General features: G+C 48.9%; 2 protein-coding genes across 2 annotated transcripts; one reads left to right on the forward strand and one right to left on the reverse strand.

The window, feature by feature from the left end:
* Nucleotides 1–1,026: 1,026 nt before the first annotated feature.
* arl6ip1 (ARL6 interacting reticulophagy regulator 1) lies at nt 1,027–4,606 on the reverse strand. Its single transcript, XM_086056906.1, has 6 exons — nt 4,238–4,606; nt 3,279–3,412; nt 2,544–2,663; nt 2,240–2,357; nt 2,066–2,150; nt 1,027–1,479 (listed from the first exon to the last, which is right to left on the reverse strand). The coding sequence occupies exons 1-6, from the start codon at nt 4,271–4,273 to the stop codon at nt 1,361–1,363; spliced, it is 612 nt and encodes a 203-aa protein (XP_085913032.1). The 5' UTR covers nt 4,274–4,606; the 3' UTR covers nt 1,027–1,360.
* A 106-nt stretch (nt 4,607–4,712) lies between these two features.
* Nucleotides 4,713–14,221, forward strand: srrm2 (serine/arginine repetitive matrix 2). The gene is made up of 13 exons (XM_086056803.1): nt 4,713–5,254; nt 5,893–6,147; nt 6,324–6,422; nt 6,981–7,175; nt 7,525–7,608; nt 7,953–8,015; nt 8,085–8,114; nt 8,191–8,307; nt 8,397–8,526; nt 8,989–10,610; nt 11,677–13,053; nt 13,144–13,209; nt 13,819–14,221. The coding sequence occupies exons 2-13, from the start codon at nt 5,900–5,902 to the stop codon at nt 13,946–13,948; spliced, it is 4,161 nt and encodes a 1,386-aa protein (XP_085912929.1). The 5' UTR covers nt 4,713–5,254; nt 5,893–5,899; the 3' UTR covers nt 13,949–14,221.
* Nucleotides 14,222–14,477: the final 256 nt, after the last annotated feature.

The following is a 14,477-nucleotide window of genomic DNA, read 5'->3' on the forward strand; positions in this document are numbered from 1 at the left end:
TGAAGTTGAGCACGTAATTTTCCTCCACCCTCATTCATTGTTTTGATTTCTTGGTATTTTTTTCTCCCCCACCCTCAATCAAAACGCTTCAGGTGTGGCTACTTTGAAAGCAGTTTTAACCACGCAACAATGAAAAACACAAAAAGAACACATCAACACACCCACACACAGTAGCCACAACACACAACACTGGTGGACTAACGACATCTCATTTAAGACTACAAAGACCGAATGAAGGCAACGGGAGTGTTCCTGTCCTCTTATCCAAAAGGGTTCTTAAGTTCTAAAACTTACGCATGGTGTCCCTCAGTTTATACCTTGGTGGGTGTGGACAACAATAGGGTGGTGTTGTAGTTGTTCAGTGTGCTTAGTGCAACAGCTTTTACTCACCTTGTGGCAAAACAGCTCGAGTTAGGGACGCTGTTGGTGTTGAATGAGGCCATCTTTAGGATCGACCACTTGTTTATAGGCAGACAACCGGCCATGCCTCAAATCTCGTCTTCTTAAGAGACGGCTTTTCATGCTTGACATATACTGTACGGCTTATTTCACACCTCTTTCGAACCGGCAGGCCTCCCTATGCACAGCTTGGATGGTGTTGTCCTCGTAGGAATGTCCCTTTTTGAGAGACAACCAACCAAAATGCTTAAAGGGAATCTATGCGAGCCCACTAGTTGAAACAGGAAATTCTGATAAATATTGCGTTTGTGGAATAAGTCATAATGCACTAGTTTTTAGCCATCTCTGGGGGTGGCCATTTTGTCTTCTGTCGACTGAAAATCACATCACAGCTGCTCACAACGACCAATCACGGCTCAGATTCAGAAAACAGGTCAGCCGTGATTGGTCAAACCATATGGCCGAAAATCCATTTACAAAAGGCTCAACCCTGACCAAGGCTACTGGGCTGGGCTAACCAGTCGACCAAGGTGTCGCTCACAGCTGCTTGCATAAATGATTGAGAACATGCATGGTCGCAAACCCGTTTTGAATTTGATGCCAGACAAAAGCAAGTAGCACGGTAAATGAAGTTTGAAGTCAACTTTATTCACATTGTCAAGAGTCAAATGAGTCACGACAGAACACAAACACACATGAGCGGGAGGGGCCTATTTACATGACAACAGAGAAGGGGGCGGGGCAAGAGTTCAGCTAGCAGCAGGCTTTGTTTTTTTGTATTGCGCTTTCACTGCTCGCTATCCAGTTGACTTGAAAAAAGACAAAGATGAGGAGCTACACGATCACACAAATGAAGATGACAAGTGCGCGGTGACAACGCCGCAAGTCAGGAAGTCAGTAGTCAGTATCGGTTGCGTGTGTGTGAATGCGGATAATAATTAGTGTGGTTTGCATTACGAGTCTACTCGTTTTTCTTCTCCTTGTTCTTGATCAGCTTGTTGATTTCTCTCTTGGCCATGGCGGCGTACTTGGACAGGACGCCGTGCTGGTTGAGGCCCGGCAGCAGCAGCATCAAACTCACTGAAACAACAACAAAAAAAGGGGATTTTGGACCTAGATAGTCCTCTAAAACATCAGTGAAAATCCCTTTGTAGTGATGACTGAACGATAATATAGAAGGGATTTTTGACAGTCCTTCTTTTAGCCTTGGTCGTTGAGATGACTGTCGGCAGTGAGCAAGAATGCTCTGAGCAGAAAATGGCCCAAAAATGAACAACCCTACCATAAACTACTGGATTCACGTTCAACACACGTTTGAGGGAATCACATTTCAACTGGGATGCAAAACTGTCTTAACTAAGGCCCGATTTTGCATAATGATGACAGCATATCTTCACACTTGATTGCAAAGAGATTTTATTTGGTTGAGTGATGCCTCCTTCACTGCTGTTTATTCATTGTAAATACAATTAAATAAAATCCAAAAAACATTTTAACTATTAATTTGATTGAAAATGGGTCAACTAAATTACTCATGAAATTGAAATATTATTTTACATGCATTTAAAGTTAGTGGGAGAAAAAAATCATTTGAACTTATCTGTGAATGCTCTGACCCATCTATCCATTTTCAAAATTTGAATTTTTAACGTGTGCGCTTACTCACCGATTAGGTAGGTGAGCAAGAGGTTGTGCACCTGCTGCCCAATCCAGGCCACCGCCAGCAGGCCGCTGATCACCGACGTAAAGTACTGAAAAGGAAACCGGGCCACATGGTCACCGGGGGCTCTTTTGGGCCTGGAGGGCATTTTCAGGACTTTTATTTTTTGTCTCATTTTACCATCTTTGGCTTCTCCTCCTTGAGCGTGCACAGACGGCGCCACCAGCCCAGCAGGCGGCGCTGCATCTTCACCATGTTGCCGCAGATCTCGTGGAAACGCTGCTGCTGCTCTGTGGTCCTGACGCACACCCGCACAAACAAACACACCCGCACAAACAAACACAGTGAACGCAAAGCGGCCAGGTGTGCGCACATTGCTACCCTGCCTCGTGTTTTTAAAAACGTGACATCATCAGACCGACACCGGAAGTAGATACGGACACAGGAAGTGGATGCAGACACAAGAAGTAGGCGCTGTTCTCACCACTTGTTGGAGCCGAAGACTCTGGGCGCCAGCGTGGGCACCAGGTAGTCAGCCAAGCACAGCAGCATGACACCACTCGACACGCCCGTCAGCACAGACGGGTCTAGGTAGTAAATGAGCCTGAGCGGGACAACGGGAGGTTGACGTGAGATGGATGCCAACGGGAGTCTCAAGCGTGGGTTATTTTCAGAGTCATTCGAGATAGTTCCTGAAAATGTCCACTGAAAATTCTTTTGTAGTGATTCGACAGTCAGGAATGCGTCTGGAATCCTTCACTCAATCCTGACTCCAGGATTCCTAGATGGACACTTTTTGTCCTACTTGTGTGTCTTACTATCCCCAGTGTCAGACCTGATAGAAGTCCTGTCTTTGTCATTTTCTCACACTACTGGGATCTATTGTTTCATGTAGTGTCACCACTGGACCCGTTGCCCCTCGAGTTGTTGGTCGCTCTCTGTATCAGCGTGATTCCTCAAGAGACTGTCACTCTCTGTCTCTCGTTGTCCCTTGTTGCCTGTTTTCGTAATCAAGGAGTGTGCCATCCCCATATGACCTGCTCCATGTGTAACGCACCCTTAGACAAGTTGCGCTGTGATTTTTGGCGCGACAGAAATACAATTATTTCGAAATGAAATTGAGAGTGGTTGATTACGTAGGAGACGACATCTACTCGCTACACATGCCAGCAGCATTCCAAAACCGCTGGCTCACAATACCATCATCTGGCAGACTCACAAGAAGAGTGCAGTGGTGGCAGCCACGAGCGCTCCAGGAAACCAAGGCTTTTCCCAGCGCAGGACGCGGTCCCCCACCAGGATCACCTCACCCCATGCCTGAAGCTGCTCTTCCAGCTGTGCCGTTTCCTGTGCCTGCGCCACAAAATTAAATAAATAAATAAATGGGGGGGGGGATCATATGACGTCACAACATATCCTTATGCTCTTGCACGTGTCCTCGTTGGCGTCATGAGTGCAGTCTATTCCAGCCCACTGTGGGCATAATATCATATTGGATAGCATAATTAGCAATGTGATAAATCCTTATAAGTCCTTTTCTATTATATAAGGGATGGGAATTTGTATATTTTTTTAAATATGATTTACCATTAAGTCAATAAAAAAAGACCTATAAAACAATTGTTAAAATAGGAAGCAGCTCTAAAATTGAAAATTGTACAGTTAATCCATGTGATCAGTATCGGAGTCGGCAATAAAACCCTAATGGGAACACCCTCCATTTTTAGAATGCAAGTTGAATAAATTGTTTAGAATGTTTATATTGGTCCAAAACATTATTTTGTGCCCTTAATTGCTTTCCCTAAAAATGTTGGTCTGGAGCCTTTTAGTATGGAAAATCGGAACTACAAGCTACAGTGTTTTCTTTCAAACCTCAACATGAGATCACAAGTCACACGGTTAGCTTCGGGCAAGACTAGGCGGCTAGCTGCTTAGCATGCTAGCAGCGTTCGTCACAGTCGAGCAGCAGCAGCAAATTAAAAAAAAAAAAAAACAGAAGCCTGAAATTATTGAACGTCACAACAAAGCAGTTAGTGTGCGTGCTACCGGGAGGACGGTGGAGGCATGCCGCCGGGAGCGACTAGCCGAGGCCCGTCAGAAAGCATAAAATGCCGCCGGTTAGCACAAGCTAACCTTGGAGCGATGCAATAGCGACAACAACGTCATCTACGTACTAACCAGCATGTTGGCGCTCTTGTTGTCTCCTTCGACCATTGCTGCTCGGGTGGAAACTTGGTTGAAATGTCTGAGCTTTTAATAGTATGAAAAAAATAAGATATTTGAATCGAGAGACACAGGGGCAGTTAACTCAGCGTCACTAACGGTCGCAGTGGTAAGAAAAGTTGACAGGATGTTTTTATCCGGAGCGCCTGCGTCAAAAGTTGCACTGGGCATTGTGGGAGATGCAGTTTCACTTTAGATTTCATAAACTTTAGTAATCCCGTGGGCCAATCCAATGAGGTCAGAACGCTACAGTTATTTACTCAATGCAACAACAACAGACATACATAAAGTACATACACAAATGTGTGCCCGCGACCGAAGTGAAGCAAAGCGGTTCAGTAAAAAAAAAAAGCTAGTTGAAAAAAATGGCCAGCCTAATTTAGCTGCCGTATTTGGCAACCTTCTGCGCATGCGCCGTATATCGCGCAGAAGCCCCAAATAGTCCAAATAATGGAGCCATAGTTACCGTCGACTGGAAGACCAAGCCCAATTTTGACTTTACTACTATTTTACTGAAGTTTTAATATAATTTAAAAACAACAACACAATTGCCAAAACAACAACCCGTGCTGCCATGCTCGCTGAAAATACAGGACGTCAAACGAACTGTCCCAATTCTGCAATTTTTGTACACTTGTAACCTCGCCCTCGGACCCTTTGTGCATTTCGACGACGTGTGCACTTCGGCAAAGACCGTAGGATGCAAGCGTGGGTGTGGGATTGGAACCTTGAACGCATCTCACCTTACCCAGCGCTTCTCTGTGACGTATTATGTCACGTGTTTTTGCTTCGTCCCTCTTTCGTTTGCGCTTGCTCTTGCTAAAGGAGCTAACAAAGCTCACTCGGTCTTCTTCATTTGTCAGACTTTCTTCCAGACAAGCGGTGATTACACGAGCTGAAAATCAAGACCAGAGGAGGATTATTTCCTATTCCTAGCAGTGACTTCTCTCTCCGGGAGCGGAGAAAAGTGTGGTACGTAAGAGGCGCCTTAGCTCACCTGCTAGCCTGCCAGCTAGCCGCTAAATGCTTGTTAGCTAGGCCTGTTCAGTTGTTGGGGCCGTGGCGATGTTCGCCTAATTACACATTTACCCAGCGCTTTCCGTTCTAAGTGTCTATTACGACGAGTTAATGAACACGTATTAACATTTTCTCCCCCTAATTTATTTATTTATTTATCTCCTAAAAAGACGTCGTTCGAATGCCAATTTTTGCGCACGTGCTTAAACCCTGTTATTGATATTAAGGAAATATTTGATTGGTGAAATGAGATGTCAAGGGCCGTTTCAAAAGAGTCCAAAGAGTCACAATGGTCTCAGGTGCCCACTTGAAACTAAATTTTGGATGAGAGACTCATACAAGGAACTTGACGTTTTCCCACAAGTATGATTAAACAACACTTGCGTTCTCCATAATGTTAACGTTGTAAAAACATGTTTGTTAACATAAAATGTACACATGGCACTTTCCAGAAGGGGTTTATTCATGAGTTGATTGGAGGTGGAAACATTTCTTGGTTAATCTAAAACTAATATGTATATTAATAATAATATATTCATATGAATATTAAATGAACAAGCAATGACACATTGCAACATTTTTTGCCTCCTCAGAGCCGCCATGTACAACGGCATCGGCCTGACCACTCCCCGGGGCAGCGGCACGAATGGCTACGTTCAGCGCAACCTGTCCACATTGCGGTCCAAGCGGCCCCGCGACGACCGTGGCGGCGAGCGTGACGAAAAGGACCGCGAGCGTCTGGACAGTCAGCTTAACCGGCAGCCCAACGCCGAAATCCTGGAGCACCAGAGGAAGCGTCAGCTGGAGGTGGAGTGTGCCAAGTTCCAGGACATGATGGAGGAGCAGGGGTAAGGCGGCAAAGTCATCATTGACACGTAGGATATTCCACGCCACTTTTGATTCGTATTCCACCACATTTTGCAAAGTTTGAAGGGCATAAAGTTTGTTCCAGAAGCATCCGTGCAGACCTTTATATTTTTCTTCTTTTGTTTTTATAAATGTTGCTGTCTGCTTGCCGCCTCAGATACTCTGCAGAGGAGATTGAAGAGAAGGTGAACAGCTTCCGAATGATGTTGCAGGAAAAGCATCAGCCAGCACCTCCAGCCGCTGGGGACAAAGCCAGGTAAGCCAACACAGGGATTTTCCTGGCTCAAATTGAGGAATATGTGTTCCTATTCTGATCATTCGCACATATCCCGCACACACCACTGGCGTCGTCAAAGTGAGCAAGACATTTTCAACACTTTACATTTCTCATTTCTCGGTAACGAGAACAGCCACACGTGTCAACTGCCCACTAGTATAGATTTGTGGGAAAAGTATGACATTTGCCAAATTGTATCGGCTTTGGCCTGACGCCAGTGAGGAATGACCTGGAATTGACTAGTCCTAACCTTAAACCTGAAGCAGTCTCAGAAGTGAAGTAGGGCAAACTTGTTGCCCTTCCTTGTCATGAATCACTACCCAAGAAGTAGCTCTCACTTTCAAAAGGTTTGATGTGTCTTATTTTGGTTTGTTTTTGGGTATCCTTTACTCATGAATCAATATCACAAAACAACAATACTCAATTATAATCAGTGATTGATTAAAACTTGATTTTGCAATGAACTTCAATGGAAAAATTATTTGTTGTGTGAATCATTGGGATTTGATTGAGCCGAGTGTTTTTTGGTCTGCTCAGCGTGACAGAAACGCATGCCCTGGCGGCGGCCAACCAGCAGAAGAACGACCGTCTCCGAGCCGCCTTTGGCATCTCCAGCGATTACGTGGATGGCTCATCCTTCCACGCCGACCGGAAGGAGAAGGAGAAGGAGAAGCGCGAGCTGGAGCGTCTGGAGCAGGAAAAGCAGCAGCAGCAGCAGCAGCAGAAATACGCGTGAGCCCAAAGTTTTCCCTCCTTTCAGCAGTAGCAGGAAGTGAGAATATCACTTCCTGTCTGGGGACTAGCAGGCAGATTCTGGTACTGGCAATAAAACATGGTTACAAGCTGCCAGCTCAACTATCACATTTGGAAAAATGTTTATTTACCATAAAAGTGAATATCCATCCCTCAAAATGCCTGCTTGATGCCGCTTGGCACAATTCCTTACACCTCTCCCAGTCATTTTTTTTTAAATTTCGCCTTTTGTCTAGCATTCTGTACTTCTCTTGTTGTACTGATGTGTGTGCATAAATGTGCAATAATTGAGAAACTCCAATCTGCGCACGCGTGTGCTCTCCTGCAGGTTGGTGGAGGACTCAGACGAGTCGGATTCCCCACCAAAGAAACGCAGTCGCAAGAAGAAAAAGAAGAACAAAAAGAGAGCCGGGTGAGACGAGATCAAATAGAAGAATCACATTTGCATGTAGACTGCTGATACCAGCCACTGATATCTAATTTTTTACCTCAAGTCTTACTCGCCAGTAGTTGGCGCTACACATTGGCAAAATATTGTGACAGAGACAACGAAAAGTTTTTGCTCACAATTATGTCTTTGCTTTGACTGAAGTTTTATGTATCACAAGTACTGCTGGTATCGGTACTTGACGCGAATCCCTCCGCCCCTTTGGAAGTTGTTTCTCTGTTGTTTTTCGGCTCGAAAATGCTATTTCTGTGTCGGCAAATGGATCAAACATCCTCCGTTGAAAACGTCATCACAATATGTTGTTGCAGCTCACAGAGTCCCTCGCCACCCCCTCGCCGAGACAAAAAATCCAAGAAGAAGAAGAAGAAGCGGTATGTCACTTTGATTCCACGTGTCCAACTTGACCATGTTCAACTGTCGCCTTCTGATTTCTTTTGCAGCGAGTCCTCGGTGGAGGAGGAAGAAGACAGGTAGGAATTTGTTGTTCTTGGCTGGTAGAAGTACTCGGACTCTCAATTCTCAATTGTCAATGGCTTCTCTCCTCAGTTCCTCAGACGAGAAGCAGAAGAATGCGTCAAAGAAGACAAAGAAGCGAGCGAGTAAAAGTCCCGCAAAGACTAAGGCGGCGCCACAGCGGAGAGCCTCGTCCGCTTCGTCCCGCAGGTGTGACACTTGGCCTTGAATCAGATTTGCCGATTTTACTTGTCGTCCATTTTATTGACTTAACAGAATGTCTTTTCGGACGTTAACAGTCGCTCGCCTGCGCCGTTGCGATCGCGTCAGAGCAAGACGCAAGAAGTCGCCATCGGGCGCAGGCCAAGATCTCCGGACGGGAGACGAGGTCGCGACGGGCAAAGTCCGCGACGTCGAGGAGGTGACGAGGTGAGGCGCGCTCTACCTCGGTGTCTGGTGCTCTTGGTTCACAAGTGCCCCGACGTACGAGGTTTCAGGTTGCAGTGGCACCTTGACGTACGGGTGCCACAACTTTGCCGTTTTTGCAGTTATGAGCCGTCCGTTGCTTTTCTATGGACACGTTTTGAAGAGATGCCTCGTTTATTGGTAAAAATGAAATTGGTTTTAACCAAGTCTCACATAGACCCGTCATACCAAGATGATGGTCTCCGATTACTAACAAGGGTGTATGAGACCGATTTTCATGAGAGTGGACCGGTCAGTTCTATTCGCCCGGTTACTTCAAATTACTGTAACCGCGGCAATGAACTGATGCTGTGGTCGACTTACAGCTACTATGATTTGCCAGGAAAGTAAATCAATGACACCCTGGACTCATCAACTCCCGCTGCGCGTGTCCACTGACCTCCTGTTCTGTCTGTCTGCCACTAGAAAGAGAAAGAGAGGAGAGTGGTCCCCCTTCCTGGGAGGAGACGGGACTCCCCCTCCCCCAACAAAAGGAAAGAGACTGAGAGGAGCAAAGAGAGGCCGAGCGAAAGACGACGCTCGCGCAGTAAAGAGACGGACAAGAGAAAGCGGGACAACGAGAAGGACACCCGGAGGAGCTCCAGGAGCAAAGAAAGGGAGAAACCGAGAGGAAGAAGATCAACAAGTCCAGAAAGTGGCAAAGACAAAGGACGGGCAAGGCGCTCCGGGAGCACGGAAAAGCCAGAAAGAGCAAAACCGTGTCCTCCCCAGAGGATGAGACATGGCTCCTCTTCTCCTTCACCTCCCCAAGTGGAGGCCAGGACTGGTCGCAGCAGAGGAGAGGAAGAGAGGAACGCCGGGAAGCGGGACACGAGGACCCGACACAACTCCTCTTCGCCCTCACCTCCCCGAGCGGACGCCAGGAAAGATCGCAGCAGACGAGCGGAAGAGAAGAATGCCGGGAAGCGGGACACGAGGACCCGACACGACTCCTCTTCGCCTTCACCTCCCAGAACGGACGCCAGAACCGCCCGCAGCAGAGGCGCGCAACGAGAGGCGGAGAGGAACGCCGGGGATGGGCGCTCGAGGACCCGACGTGACTCTTCTTCGCCTTCACCCCCCAAAGTGGAGGCCAGGACCGGTCGCAGCAGAGGAGAGGAAGAGAGGAACGGCGGAAAGCGGGACACGAGGACCCGACACGACTCCTCTTCGCCTTCGCCTCCCAGAACGGACGTCAGGACCGGTCGCGTCAGAGGTGCGGAACGAGAGGAGGAAAGCAACGCAGGGAAGCGGGACACGGGGGCCAGACGCAACTCCTCGTCCCCGTCTCCTGAGAGGAGGGACAGAGGAGACGCAGTGCCGGCGTCCAAGAGCAGAGAGGCCGCTAAGAGAGCGGACGCCTCTTCTCGCCCTCCTCCTCGTCATTCTCGTTCGCCACCCTTCCGCGGACGCCAGGACAAAAGCCGAGAAGATGGAGGGAGGAAGTCCGACCAGGCAAAGGGAAGTCAGCTCCAACCTGACACCAAGACCAGAAGCCCTACAAAGCAGCAAGCGCAGGAACAAAAACAGGGCGGCAGTGACAGCGACTCCTCCTCGTCCTCCTCCTCCTCCTCGTCCTCGTCCTCATCTTCATCGTCCTCCTCCTCCTCCTCGTCAGAAGACGAAGACCGACTCGAGACGAAAGAAAAGACAAACTCCTCGTCGTCCATCGGAGCGGCCGTTCGAAGGTATGTCACTAACGGCCGCGCCGAGAGCTCACAAGAACCCCGAAGACCTCCCGAGCAGACGGAAGACAACAAGGAGCGTCCCGCTCACAGAGCCCCCGCGGACCCCCCTTCAGGCAAAAACCACCAGGACCGCCATAGTCCACGGGAGAAGCTGAGCAGGAGGTCCCGCTCTCCGCCGGCCCACCGCGTCACGCCACCCAAGCAGTACCAGGACCCTTTGCCCCGCTCCAGGAGAAGCAGTCCTCCACCGGCCCGCCTCAGGGACCGGGACAGCGACCGGGACCGAGGATGGGAACGGACCGCCAGAGGACGCAGCAGGTCCAGGACCAGGAGCCCCAGGAGGCGCAGCCCTCCGCTCAGGTAAGGAGTTAAAACAAAGGTTGGTGGATGTGGGTAATCAATGGTTTTCCCAATTCTTACAGTGGACCAAGATAATTCCTCTATCATCCCTCAAAAAAAAAAATTGTGAGTAGGCAGCAAGGAACGTCTCAATGATTCTGAACGCAGGCGCTGCAGTAGGAGTCATCCACTCATTCCTGACTCCCTAATCACTATGTAGGGATTGTAGGGGACATTTTACTCATCAGGAAGTTGAAATCTTTGGAAAAGTTGTAGTGATTGGGAAGTTGGAGCCAGGAGATGTTGAACTCATGGTTATGTTCAAAGCCGGAGGACGTTGAATTAATCAGGAAATAGAAATTCAAAGGGCATTGAAGTTGCGCGAAGGTTGAAACCGGAAAGTGCAACACGTTAGAAAAGTTTAGACACATGAGAAATAGACGTAATTGGGAAGTAGAAATCTTGGAAGTTAAAATGAAAAAGTTGAAATCATTGGGAATTAGGAAATTGGAATCAGCAAGTGGAAAATTTCAGGGCCTTGCAATTGTCTCGAAATCATTAAGATGCCAGGAGAGCTTTATATCGTGGGAACTCAAGCCATCATGAAGTTAAAATAAAAAAGATGAAGTCAGCAGGAAAATTCAAATCTGAAAGTTGAGCTGAGCACGGAGCCAAAAACGGTTGAAATCGTGTAACAATTGAAATCCTGACGATGTTAAAATAATTGTGAAGTTGAAATGATTAAGGACGTCGAAATAATCAGCAATTTGAAATTGTCAGGACATTGAAGCCGTCTGGAAATTGAAGTCATCAGGAAATTTACCACGTCGGCAACATTTAACACAAGAGAAGTTGAGAACATTACCAAGTTTTACTCATTCGGAAACGCTAGACAAGTTCAAATTGCAAAGTTGAACTTCTCTGGAAGTGCAAATAATCAAGAATTTGAAAATGTAAAATATAAGTTTTACTCATCAATAAATACAAGACAAATGGAACTCTTCACCAGGTTTTGATTTGCACCCATGCGCACAACCATGACGATGTCATTCTCCATCACATGACCAAACATCTGTTTGTCCCGCAGGGGCCGCCGCCCACCTTCGCCGCCCCTCCGGCGGCGGACCAGTCGCTCGCCAGTGAGGAGGCGGACCAGTCGCTCGCCCTCACCGTTGCGCAAGAGGCCATCCAGTCGCTCTCCTTCGCCGCCCCTCCGGAGGCGGACCAGTCGCTCGCCGGCGAGGAGGCGGACCAGTCGCTCGCCTGCGAGGAGGCGGCCCAGTCGCTCGCCGGCGAGGAGGCGGCCCAGTCGCTCGCCGGCGAGGAGGCGGCCCAGTCGCTCGCCGGCGAGGAGGCGGCCCAGTCGCTCGCCCGTGGGGAGGAGGCCCAGTCGCTCGCCCGTGGGGAGGAGGCCCAGTCGCTCGCCCGTGGGGAGGCGGCCCAGTCGCTCGCCCGTGGGGAGGCGGCCCAGTCGCTCGCCCGTGGGGAGGCGGCCCAGTCGCTCGCCCGTGGGAAGGCGGCCCAGTCGCTCACCCGTGGGAAGGCGGCCCAGTCGCTCGCCGGTGAGGAGGCGGCCCAGTCGCTCACCCGTGGGAAGGCGGCCCAGTCGCTCGCCCGTGGGAAGGCGGCCCAGTCGCTCGCCCGTGGGAAGGCGGCCCAGTCGCTCACCTGTGGGAAGGCGGCCCAGTCGCTCACCCGTGGGAAGGCGGCCCAGTCGCTCACCCGTGGGAAGGCGGCCCAGTCGCTCACCCGTGGGAAGGCGGCTCAGTCGCTCACCGGTGAGGAGGCGGCCCAGTCGCTCACCTAGAGGAAGGCAGAGCAGTCGCTCACCATTGCCATCAGCGATAAGGTGCCCCAGTCGCTCGCCGTTGGCCCCAAAGGTTAGCGGGCCGACCAGTCGCTCGCCAAAGGGGTCCGCTCACTCTGCGTCCTCAGAAGGCGTCCGCACGCAAGCTAGCCAAGCAGACAAGCCTCCGGGCAGGCAGGAGCAGCGAGCGTCGCCCGAGAAAAACGCCCGGCAGCCCAGGCCGTCCTCATCCTCGTCTTCGTCGTCGTCCTCTGGATCCTCGTCGTCCTCCTCCTCCTCATCGTCGTCTTCGCCTTCCCCGCCAAACAGGAAAGACGTCAATCCTGCGGAGCGGGAGAAGAAAAACCAGCAGATCGACGAGAGGCCAGAGCACAAGACGCCAAAAATCGGGTCCGACTCATCAACAGCTCGCGCGCCGGCGCGAGGCTCCGACGACCAAACGAAGCGCAGCGAGTCGTCCGGAGCCCTAAACAGGAAACCGTCGCCGGCCCGGCAAGAAGTGGTCAACGAGCGCGGCGTCAACGGGAAGGAAGCCAACAAGAAAGGAAGCCGGAGCAGCAGTTCTTCATCTTCTTCGTCATCGTCATCCTCCTCCTCCTCCTCCTCTTCCTCATCCTCCTCAGACAGCTCCGACTCGGAGGCGCAACCAGAAGAAGGGTACGCCGGAAAATAGGAAGGGTGTCATCACTTGGTCTGGATTCTTAATTATTTTTGTTTTAAATGTATTTTTTATTTTTTTATTAACAGGAAAGCTAAAGCTCAGCGCGCCCGATCCTCATCGTCCTCAGACACTGAGAAAGACAAGGACAAAAGGTGAGAAGTTGGCCAGTTGAAATTCTTGGGAAATTAAAATCGGCGAGTTTGAAATTAGTATTATTGTTATAATTATAGTATTAATAAAATAAAATTAAAAAGTTCAAATCACCTGGAAGTTAGTAAAACCGTCCAAAAATTGTCAGATCAAATCGGGAAATTGAAATCGTCAGTTGAAATCATTAGGAAGTGCATATTGTCGGGTCAATTTTAATTTGTTGCAAATTTGAAATCATCCAAATGTTAAAATCAACAGGAAGTTTCAAGTCAGGAAATTGAGATAATCCAAATCATGTATAAAGCCATTAGCCAGGGAAGTTGAAATGATGGGCAACTGAAACCATAAAGGTAAAGCCAAATTGAAAATACAATTTTACTCCCCAGGAAGTTAAACGCAAGCGGAAGTTAAAATCATCAGAAAATGGAAAACTTGGGGAAGTTGAAAACATCGGGACGTTGTACGCACCATGCAGTTACACACACGAGATGTTTCAAAAGTCGTTGAAATCATCAAGAAGTTGAAATGATCGGGAAGGGAAAGTGATGACGTTGAAGTTTTCAAACTTTTTTTTTTTTTCTTTTTTTGTTTGTTTCTTTTTGTGGGTACAGCGGCGGACCCCCTCGCAGACTTCCGGCCGACTCCCTACGAGATTCTCGTTCTCTGAGTTACTCGCCTCCCCGACACATGCGAGGAGCTCCCACCTCACCGGGCCGCCGGTCAGGAGGTCGGCCTCGCTGATCCCTCCCGCCGCTGACCCGCCCCTGTGAACTTCGACCTTGAACAAGCTCCTCCTCCTGACAGCAGGAAATGAAGCAACCGGAGGAGGAAGCAAAGACACGCCCTGCTGCACAACACTTCTCCTTGTCGTGACAGCCCACCACGGAGTGGACGCGCCATGTGATCGTCATGTGACTTCTGGTGTTCTCGTCGACTTCCTGTGTGTCGCACCATGTGACTTTGTTTTGTTAGGTTCCCGAAAGATGATGATAATAAAGTTAATTGTACATTTTAGTGCTGTGCACTTGGTTGTCATATCTTTTTTTTTTTTTTTTTTCGTTCCCGTTGTGGCTCTCATTGACAGTGGGAAATGAGTTGAGCAGTCCCAAGGGTAAAAAGTTATGTAATGTCCCACCAACACCCCCCACCAAAATAATAAAAACGGTTAATCACCGAGGCGAACTTGACAGTAAAGGGAAAAAACAGCGACACTTTCATTTCCTCTAAATTCATCACACAGCTTGTCAAATACACCAAATTAAATCGGGGG

This window comes from Filicampus tigris, chromosome 16 (assembly GCF_054856515.1).
Source record: "Filicampus tigris isolate MCC_2025a chromosome 16, RoL_Ftig_1.0, whole genome shotgun sequence".
Taxonomy (NCBI): Eukaryota; Metazoa; Chordata; class Actinopteri; order Syngnathiformes; family Syngnathidae; genus Filicampus; species Filicampus tigris.

Excerpts from the sequence above, each read along its gene's own strand:
- arl6ip1 (XM_086056906.1), bottom strand. The coding sequence starts at position 4,273 with ATGGTCGAAGGAGACAACAAGAGCGCCAACATGCTG. Across the intron at positions 2,664-3,278 it reads GCCACCACTGCACTCTTCTT|GCTCATTTACTACCTAGACC; the intron begins GTGAGTCTGCCA and ends TGTCCCGCTCAG. Across the intron at positions 2,151-2,239 it reads AGGAGGAGAAGCCAAAGATG|TACTTTACGTCGGTGATCAG; the intron begins GTAAAATGAGAC and ends TTTCCTTTTCAG.
- srrm2 (XM_086056803.1), top strand. The coding sequence starts at position 5,900 with ATGTACAACGGCATCGGCCTGACCACTCCCCGGGGCAGCGGCACGAAT. Across the intron at positions 8,527-8,988 it reads GACGTCGAGGAGGTGACGAG|AAAGAGAAAGAGAGGAGAGT; the intron begins GTGAGGCGCGCT and ends GTCTGCCACTAG. Across the intron at positions 13,210-13,818 it reads GAGAAAGACAAGGACAAAAG|CGGCGGACCCCCTCGCAGAC; the intron begins GTGAGAAGTTGG and ends TTGTGGGTACAG.